Source organism: Brassica oleracea, chromosome C6 (assembly GCF_000695525.1).
Source record: "Brassica oleracea var. oleracea cultivar TO1000 chromosome C6, BOL, whole genome shotgun sequence".
NCBI classification, from domain to species: Eukaryota; Viridiplantae; Streptophyta; class Magnoliopsida; order Brassicales; family Brassicaceae; genus Brassica; species Brassica oleracea.
Window position 1 is genome coordinate 24,745,374 of NC_027753.1, and position 10,617 is coordinate 24,755,990.

The 10,617-nt window shown below is 39.8% G+C and overlaps 1 protein-coding gene across 1 annotated transcript; it reads right to left on the reverse strand.

Moving 5' to 3' along the window:
- Positions 1-4,041: 4,041 nt before the first annotated feature.
- Positions 4,042-8,671, reverse strand: LOC106300813 (nudix hydrolase 3). Its single transcript, XM_013737046.1, has 21 exons — positions 8,513-8,671; positions 8,194-8,373; positions 8,032-8,109; positions 7,751-7,847; positions 7,531-7,664; positions 7,359-7,440; positions 7,193-7,279; positions 6,982-7,088; positions 6,739-6,910; positions 6,401-6,654; positions 6,236-6,317; positions 6,005-6,070; positions 5,792-5,869; positions 5,607-5,702; positions 5,398-5,504; positions 5,141-5,309; positions 4,956-5,039; positions 4,727-4,821; positions 4,561-4,651; positions 4,330-4,476; positions 4,042-4,238 (listed from the first exon to the last, which is right to left on the reverse strand). The coding sequence occupies exons 1-21, from the start codon at positions 8,575-8,577 to the stop codon at positions 4,185-4,187; spliced, it is 2,325 nt and encodes a 774-aa protein (XP_013592500.1). The 5' UTR covers positions 8,578-8,671; the 3' UTR covers positions 4,042-4,184.
- Positions 8,672-10,617: the final 1,946 nt, after the last annotated feature.

Sequence of the window (10,617 nt, forward strand, 5' to 3'; positions counted from 1 at the left end):
GTGCACAACTACAGAGGCTGCGAAGGGACTTCGAGGTCCTAGAAATGAAGGAAGGAGACACGATAACGGAGTACTTCTCCCGATTTATGGTTGTGGCCAACGACATGAGGAATTTGGGAGAAGATATGCCCGATGACAAAGTTGTTGAGAAGATTCTCAGGACTCTAGTTGAGAAGTTTACCTATGTGGTGTGTGCCATAGAGGAGTCCAAAGACATCAAGGAGCTGTTTGTCGATGAACTCCAAAGCTCCCTCCTTGTTCATGAGCAGAACCTGAGCAAGCACGTAGGAGATGAGCATGCTCTAAGAATGGAGGATGGGAGAGGATGAGGAAGATACTCTCAAGGGAGAGGGAATCAGTACCAAAACCGAGGAAGAGGTGGCTCCAGAGGTAGTGGGAGAGGAAGCTTTGACAGAGGAAATGCAAGCTTCGACAAGAATAACATTGAATGCTTCAAGTGTCACAAGATAGGACATTACAAGAATGAGTGTCCCTTATGGGAAAAATCAGCTAATTACGCTGAAATGGAGGAACATATACTTCTCATGTCAGATCAACGAAGAAGTGGAGCATGTATGGTACTTGGACTCAGGATGCAGCAACCATATGTGTGGAGTTAGGGAGTGGTTCATCACTTTTGATGATCAATTCCGGCAACAAGTACGACTTGGAGATGACAGAAAGATGCAAGTTGAGGGAAGAGGAAACCTGAGACTTGAGATCAATGGCGCAACACAAGTGATCTCCTCTGTCTACTACATACCTCCACTGAGAAACAACCTACTCAGTGTTGGGCAGCTTCAACAGAAGGGACTGTGGATCATCATTGAAGATGATGAGTGTGAGATCTGGCACAAACAGCAACAGCGAGTGATCATGCACTCAACGATGACTGCAAATTGTATGTTTGTGGTTAAGGTAATTGTGAGAGAAGCTAAGAAAGACCTGGAGATGAATCAGCTTGTGATCCCTGCTACAAGCATGGAAGAGGTGTGGCACAAGAGGTTGGGACATCTGAATCATAAGGTACTTGCAACCCTTTCAGAGAAGGAGATGGTTGAGGGCTTACCGAAGATTGCAAGCGATGGAATAGTATGCGAGATCTGCATGAAAGGCAAGCAGATTCGATCTAATATTCTAAAGCAGAGCGAGTGGAAGGCCAGTCGTGTGCTAGAGCTTGTGCATAGTGACATCTGCGGTCCAATCTCACCGATTTCAGAGAGTGGAAAGAGGTACATCATTAATTTTATTGATGATCATAGCCGTAAATGTTGGACATACTTCTTAGCAGAAAAGTCTGAGGCGTTTAAGGTCTTTAAAGAATTCAAGACGGCAGTTGAGAGAGAGGCTGGTGTATTATTGGTGTGTCTCAGGACTGATCGCGGTGGAGAGTACAACTCTAAGGCTTTCCAGGATTATTGCGCAGAGACAGGCATCAAACGTCAACTCACTGCTGCTTACACGCCTCAGTAAAACGGTATAGCTGAGAGGAAGAACAGAAGTCTGATGAACATGGTGAGGTGTATGCTATTTGGAATGCAGGTTCCTCACAGACTCTGGCCTGAAGCTGCACAGTACGCAGTTCACATACTGAACAGATGTCCAACAATGATCTTAGGAGAAGTCACACCATCTGAAAAGTGGAGCCAACACAAGCCGTCGGTGGAACATCTAAGAGTCTTCGGGTGTGTGACTTTTGCACTAATACCGTATGAAAGGCGAACAAAACTCGATGAAAAGAGCATCAAATGTGTGATGTTTGGGGTCAGCAAAGAATCGAAGGCTTACCGGTTGTACAATCCAGTAACCAAGAAGATCATCATCAGCAAAGATGTGAAGTTTGATGAGAGTAAGAAGTGGGATTGGGAAGGAAAAGCTGAAGAAGAGAAACCGATAGAAGTTGCTGGAGAAGAGGAAGAGAGAGGAAATGATGATGAAGAAGAGCAGGCTGATTCAATAGCTAACGAAGAAGAAAGAAATGATGATGAGCCACAGGAGGAACAAACCGTTCAGCCTAGAGAAACAGAGAGAGAAGAAACGAGCAGAAGTAGAGCTGGTAGAAGCGTGTTAAAGCCAGCATGGATGAGAGACTATGTGGTTGAAGGAAAAGGGTTGTTCATGGAAGGAGAAGAAGAAGAACTAGAGTCGTGGGTGCTAGTGTACGCTTCAGATGAAGACCCGGAGAAATTTGAGGAAGCAGTGAAAGAAGAGAAGTGGAGAAAGGCAATGGAGGTGGAAATCAAATCCATAGAAGACAATGAAACTTGGGAGCTGGTGTCTTTACCCAATGGAGCTAAAGTGATTGGAGTTAAATGGGTTTACAAGACTAAGCTCAACGAGAAGGGTGAGGTTGATAAGTACAAGGCTAGGTTGGTTGCAAAGGGTTTCCACCAGACACATGGAGTAGACTTTGAGGTGTTTGCTCCGGTAGCTAGGTGGGACACAATCAGACTGATCATTGCAATAGCCGCACAGAGAAGGTGGAAAGTACTCCAGCTAGATGTGAAAAGCGCCTTTCTTCATGGGGAGTTAGAAGAGGATGTATACATTGAACAACCAAGAGGGTTTGAGCTTAAAGAAAATGGCGAGAAGGTGTATAAGCTCAGGAAGGCTCTATATGGTCTAAGACAAGTTCCTAGAGCTTGGTACAGCAGGATTGAAGGATACTTTGAGAGCAAGGGGTTCACAAAATGCTATTTTGAACATACTCTGTTTGTCAAGAAGGAAGAAGAAGGTGTCTTGATTGTAAGCTTGTACGTAGATGATCTTATCTACACAAGTAACTCAGAGATCATGCTCAATGAGTTCAAGGCAACAATGGAAGAAGAATTCTCTATGACAGATCTGGGAATGATGAGGTACTTTCTTGGAGTAGAAGTGATACAAGATACAAGAGGAATCTTCATCACTCAGAGGAAGTATGCATCGGAGACGCTGAGGAAGTTTGGTATGGAAGACTGCAACCATGTTCTGAATCCAATTGTTCCTGGAACGAAGCTAACCAAAGAAGGAGATGGTACGAAAGTGGATCCTACATCATTCAAACAGCTAGTTGGTAGCTTAAGGTATCTGACTGCAACTCGACCTAATCTTATATACTCGGTCAATCTCGTCAGTAGATACATGGAGCACCCGGGAGAGCCACACTTGATGGCTGCAAAGAGAATACTAAGGTATGTGCAAGGGACAATCAACTTTGGAATTCAGTACAAGAGTGGGAAAGAGGAGAAGTTGATTGGCTATGTTGATAGCGATTATGCGGGAGACTTAGATGATAGAAGAAGCACGTCAGGATACACATTCATACTAGGGGGAGGAGCCGTGTCTTGGGCATCAAAGAAGCAGCCCATTGTCACTCTCTCAACCACCGAAGCGGAATATGTAGCAGCAGCATATGGAGCGTGTCAAGCAGTGTGGCTAAGGAATGTTCTTGAGAATGTTGGGGTCGATCAAGGGAAAGGTACACTTCTGATGTGTGATAACAGTTCTACAATCAAACTCTCAAAGAATCTTGTCTTACAAGGAAGGAGCAAACACATTCATGTGAGGTACCAGTTTTTGCGTGAACTTGTGAATGAAGAAGTGATATGTTTGGAGTACTGCTCGACTTTGGAACAACTGTCTGATATCATGACCAAACCGGTGAAGTTAGAAGTGTTCGAGAAGCTGAGGTTGAAGATGTGAGTTGGTTTAAAGGAAGAGTAAACTGAAGCAGAGTGTCAGTTTAGGGGAAGGATTGAAGAATAAAGTTACTTGGTCGACAAGTTAGTTGGTTTACCGAGTCTTTTGGAGTTTTTTAAATTTGTTTCTGAGTCAATAAACCTCTCCTGACTTGTAGGAAGATGGTTACTAGTTGGTTAGTTGTTTTCTATTCTTTAGCTAGCTTTGCATTACTTAAATCGTGAGTTGTAATCTCTTTTGATCTCAAGCAATAAGAAATCAATTCAGTAAAAAGGTTCTTACCTCTTACAGTTGTCTTGGTGATAAATTTCTCAACTTTATTCACTGGGACTCTGGGAGCATCGAATTCAAAGAAACCCATTGTTCAATCAAAGATACAAACTTTTATTATGCAAACAAACTCCATTACAAATCCAGAATTGGTTCATGATGAATCATCTGGCTTTTTATTGTAAAACCACAAACTCGCTGAAACTGAAACACAACATCGCCTGAGACAGATCTCAGTTCATCAATGCATCTGCTAATGGGAATGTCGGAGATATATCCACTGGTACCTAAACACACAAACGAACCATGCAAGCAGATCATTTCTATGCGAATCATCATGTAGAAACAGTCAATCTCAATTTATGTTTCATGTCCTACCTTAACGCTCTCGAGCTTCTCTAGAGAGGTTTTCAATGGTCCGGTGATAGTGCAGTAGTTATTTAAAAGCAACGTTGCTGCCTTTTTGTCGCCTCTTCCTTGGATTGTGAGTATCTCATGGCTCAAACTCTCCACTGCATCTTCCACCTTTATATGCGGGAAAAAACAAAATTTCAGCAACTTTGGAGTTTTGGATATGAAGAATCATAAACCTCTCATGGATGGGGTTACCTTAGTGAAATCAACAGAGAATGTAGAGTCCTCGTGGAAAACAAAGGCTCCTTTCTCATACAACCAGTTGAACTGCAACGCTTGCCCTTTCCTGAAGCCGGAAGATAGATTTATGTCAAAGGGTTATACATATAGGACGTGTGAGATTATATGTTTCATTCATTACCCATGAGCTTCTGTGAGACCAAACCGGATGGATCGAAAGCATCCAGCTAGGAAAGAAACATACATACTCTCCACCATACTCTTTGGAAGCAGACCCTGTCGATTACACATACAGAAACAGACAAGAAACAGTGGTTCAATTAAGTATTTTGACTTAGAAATTAATCAAGACTTTGCGAATTGAAATTAAATGAACCAAGTTTGGCTAACTAGTAAAGATGGTTATAGACCTTGGTGATGAGAAACTTTAATGCCCAAAGACCAACTATATCTGCCTTTGCTTCTTCCATTGCAGAATGGAGTTCTTGCAATTCCTGGATCAAATGAAAATACAAGGGAAACGATTAAACTACAAGTTGTTTTGTGGTTGGTACATGATCGATTCTTATTTGCATTCTTGCAGGAAAAGTAAAACCTTTCTCACTGTAGAAGTTTGACCATCAGGAAGCGTTATTGTATGCGGACCAATGCCATGGCAACACTCATGGCAAATGGTGTGAGTAAAGAAGGAATCAAAATCAACAAATCCTCGCTGTTCCTTGCTGATGATGACTTCAGCAATAGGTTTTAGAATATGTTCAAACCTGGAAAAGGAAAAAAGGCTTAGTAAGAAGTAATGCGTGATAACCGTTTATAATATGGAAACATGGAGAAAGTAAGGCAGAACATTACTTTGCTTCTTGAACGTTTTTGAGCATAACCATTGATGTTCCTCTATCTTCGACGATTTTCTCATCGTTTGGCAAGTTGTAAGCAACAGTCTGAGGACCTTTCACATCCTGTCACAGTCAAGAAACAAGTGAACGGTGGATAAAGACAAGACAAAGGCTAGTTTTCCTCTCCTCTCTCGGATCATCTTTTGGATACTCAGTGGAACTTACTCCGGAATTGTAGATTAACTGGATGACCCGAATAGGAGCAGCAGACACATCTTTTGATTTGTATACACTGTCAAGCGGGAGATTGTCTTCCAATAGCTACCAGAAAGTGAAAAGAAAAAGAAAAATGATCTCAGAGTAAGCAATTGGAACATTGATTGATTGAAGCTGCAAAAAGAGAAATGTACCTTTAAATTGTCACCAAAGAGTTTCAGATCAGCTGTGGCTTTATCATCTCGAATGCCGATGAAGGCTTCAAATGAAGCCTGCAATGGAAAAAAAATACAGATTAGAGAGAAATATCATGCAAAGAACCTAATGTAAGTTTAAATCAAATGGGTAAAGAAGGCAAAAATTGTGAGTAGATCACTGCAGAAGGAAACTTTTATGGAAATTCTTACCTTGTAACCAAAAATTTCATCTTCGTATGTCTCATATGGACCAATGGTGATATCCAACTTTGAATCCTACAGAAATTGACAGAGACTTGAAGTTATGGTGTGAATGACAATCTCCCAAAAGCGAAATGGCAGACTTGTTAATAAAATAGCCAGAGCTTGCCTTACAAAAACTATCCTCTTATGAAAGAAAGACTACTTGTCTACAAAAATGAATGGGCAAGGAAGAGGTACCAAGTCCATCCATGCAATGTCTGAGTCATAGTAGTCATTTGATAGGAAAGCTTCAGCTTTGCTATGCAGCAGCTTCTTCAAACTATAGAAAAACATTGAAGTACTTCAACACACAAAGCAACTCGAGTGGGAAAATATCTGTGAAGAAACTTTATGATATTTTACCTCTGTGAAGTGGCCAAGTCTCCAGCTTTGTGCAAAAGTTCAGAAGCTTTTGTGAGGAAAGGTCGATATATCTCTGAATAGGGAGCACTATACAGATCGGAGTTAGAGTCTGTTAACTTCTTTGTGATGTTGGCTAGATGGTTAGATTGAGAAGCATCTAGATTAGCTTCACTTCGCCTTTTTATAATGCTGAAAAACCCTGTTGCAGCATGCTTTTGCTCTTCCGTTAGGCTACTTAGCCATAAGTTGAACTCCTATAAGATTTTCGAACCACAATTGGTTATGGGAACATATTAAAAATTTGGAAAACAAACATCAAACATTGTGATTGTGTGTACCACTTTATCCATATCAGGAGGATAAAAATTGGCACCGGGTGGTTTAGTCAAAGGAAAAGCTGCTCTATATTCAATACCCTTCCAGCCAGCAATAAGTTTCGTTGCTTCAGGAAGCAGCTTCACAGCTGAATCCGCCGTGGTCAAGAATGGTTCATTTTCATCCAGTGACGACCTACAAATGTAAAAATGAAACATCAATCTCTTGTACTGAAGTTAAAACAAAGACAGTTCAGTGATAATCACCATGGACTTTTGTTGATCAGGAAGTAATCCCATTTAAGTTTGTCCAGTTCTGATGCATTGGCATGCTCCTTAAGCCAGTCTCTTAGAGCTGGATTGCTGTACCAAACCTGTTTAGGATAACAGACAACTCATCTCATTTAGTTTTAAGTTCATCCATGAGGTTACATGTCCACGAACAGAACAGTAAATTCAGACTACATATCTACAAAACCTGCTCATAGAAGATGTCGTCTATAACTTTTGCAGCCTTCACGATTAGACCAAGCGCTTTCTGATCCACCTCAGAGAGTTCTGTCAACTGCATAGTAAAGAAAAGCTCAGTTTTGTGGTTCGTTTGAAACAAATAAAACTCGGTAATATATGTGAGAAGCTAATACCTTTGCTTCGAGGGTGACGGGAGAGTATCTCTGGAGTTGCTTCTGCAGAGATAAACTACGAGCCTCAGCATTCACTTGACACCTTCAACAAACTCGGGAGAAACAGTCTCTTGTAAGATAAAAACTTTCTATATATAACCTTAAGCATAGCAATGAATAAGAGATGATGTACCTCTGCCTGATTATTTCAAATAGTTTTCCATAATCTCCATTCACATCATATGGCACATAAGCAGGATCTTCCTTGGCCAGCAGGTTTCTGTACTCTTCATAAGGTATGTATTTTACAGCAGAGACTTCCTCTTTCTGATATATACAAGAACAAAACGAAATGGTGAGGTAACTTGTGTGGCTTTTAGTACTTGAACGTCATAAAAGGGAAAAAGTCTCACTTGAAGAGTAAAGGCGTCTAATGGGATTGGATGCAGAACTGTAACAAGATACACATCATTGAACTCATTGTTTATGAATTTTCCATTGTTTGTGACACTGTAAAAAACACACACACAAGAAAAGCAACACACTATCAGATAAGAATCAGTGTGCATAGCATCAAGATGCAACGACCATACCAATCAAGCTAAACATATTAAGTAGCAAACAAAAGATTTGTAACAAGAGAGAGAGAGAACATGCATCACATAAGCCAAGAACGTTGAGTTAACAAACAAACCATTCTTGAAGAAAGACGAATATCTTTTCAAAGGCATCTTTTGGGAGTTTTATGCCTAGCTCTTCCTCCATCTCTCGCCTACACAAAAAAAAAAAAGTGGGACAGCAACTTTAGTAAAAAGACATAAAAAGGTAAAGGGATTGCAGAATCAGATTCACTTACTGTGCCGATATAATAGACGGATCACCGGCTGAGATATGACCAGCACTAGAGATGTCCCATTGTCCAGGCCAAGAATCTTTATCATCAGACCGGAGTTGGAGAAGCAGCTCTTGAGTACTCTCCACAAAGATCCAGACATGAACTGCACGATGGTAATCTCCATCTCTGTGAATCTCCGACCTATATAAAGGCGTTGACTTTCAATGTATAAACAATGGCTTGATTCAACTAAAACCACATCTAAAATCACTTCTATTACGAATCGATTTCTGGGTATTTTTTCACCTAATAAGAAAGGGAACAACAACAGTACACGTGCCTGGGTTTGGACACACCGGTCTTCTCGCCAGATTTGGTCAGAACGTCGAAGTGCTCCTCCGCCATATCTCAATCTCTCCGTGACTGTCTGTGAAGTGTACAAAAGGTGTACCCAATTTATAGAAGAACAATAAGTGACACGTCTTGCTTACTTGGCGTCACCTAAACCGGACCCCCTTGCGGGTATTTAAAGTGTCACATACTTTGGCTTAGGCCTGGGCAAAAAATCCGGATCCGAAAAACCGAACCGAATCCGATCCGAAAAAGTAGTATCGAACCCGAACCGAAATTGATTAAATATCCGAATGGGTTCAAAATTTTGGTATTTAGAGAACCGAAACCGAACCCGATCCGAACCGAAGTATTTCGGGTACCCGATTATATCCGAAATTGATTTATATACCTATATATATTAATTATTTTTAGATTTAATATATATTAAGAACATCAAAATATATAAGATACTTTTAACTTATCCAAAATACTTATAAATATATACAAATAGTCAAAAGTAACATGTCTAAAATAGCTAAAGTATACTCAAAACACCAACAATACTTATTGATTCTCAATCCAAATATTCAAACTAAACCAATTTATATGTTAATTTTAGGTACTTTGACATATGCTATTCAAATTTATATGTAATATATTGTTTTGTTTATAGATTTTGAGAAATTTAAAGTATATAATGAATTTTAAAAATTTTAAAATAATTTAAATGGGTTATCCAAACCCGAACCGAAACCGCAAAGATCCGAACCGAACCCGAACCAAAATTTAGAAATACCCGAATGGGACTGAAATCTTTGAACCCGAAAACCCGAAACCCGAATAGACCCGAACCGAACCCGAATGGGTACCCGAACGCCCACCCCTACTTTGGCTTCACCTAAACCGGTCCCCCCTTCGGTTAAATGAACCATCTCGAACCCATCCACATTTAAAGTGTCACTTACTTGGTTTGGTTTCACCTAAACTGAACCTTGTTCAGTTAAATGAGTCGCATCTCTAACCATTCCACATTTATAGTATCACTTACTTGGCTTCACCTAAACTGGTTCCTTGATAGGATGTCACAAGGCAATCACGTGGTTTCTCCAGTTCTTTGGTTTTACTTATTCAAATAATAGAACTATTCTTTAGGGAATAGTTCCCTGCTTTGTTTCACGTTATCTTTTGTTAGGAGTTGTGACTTCATATTTCCATTATTAATGACTCCAATATCTTTTCTATTTAAATCAAAGAAAACCCTAAAAAGAGGTAGTCATAACTACCCAAAAGAAAAACGTGTTCTAGTGTGTACTTAATTTGTTCTTGAACAAATTCTCTTTGATTTGAAGAGAGACCTTAATTGGTATCAAATCACATGTTTCTAGATCAACATTGATATCTCTTGGCAAGGGACCTATCAGTGGTATCAGAGCATGTTATGTTTTTGATCCGGACCACTTTGTGGTATCAAAAACTTTATATTTTTCATCTTCCTTGTTATCGGTATTCTTCGTGAATCAACGGTTATCAAGAATCCTCGACGAGAGGTCATTCTTCGGAATTAACGATCATCGAGATCTATCCATCGATTTTTCTTTTCACCATTTTCTTCTTTTCGGGTTTGTTGATCAAGTTCAGCATCCTTTCTTTTATATGGATTAAAATCTGTAATCTTCCATTGTTTTTCAATTTTCAAAAAAAAAATCTCATATTTCTTTGTTATTCAAAAAAATAAAAAATGTCTCCAATAATGAACCATGGAATCAGTTGGTAGGTCGTGGAGATTATAGTTCGTGAACAAAAGCTACAACTAGAGGAATCAACATGGGAGGAAGAGAAGAAATTAAAGTAAAGTTCTCCTCTATTCACTTTCACCACGAACCTTGAGGACAAGGTTCTTTCGACGGTCGGAGTATTGATAGGATGTCACAAGGCAATCACGTGGCTTCTCCAGTTCTTTGGTTTTACTTATTCAAATAATAGAACTATTCTTTAGGGAATAGTTCCCCACTTTGTTTTACATTATCTTTTGTTAGGAGTTGTGACTCCATGTTTCCATTATTCCTGTTTTGTAAGAGTTAATGACTCCAATATCTTTTCTATTTAAATCAA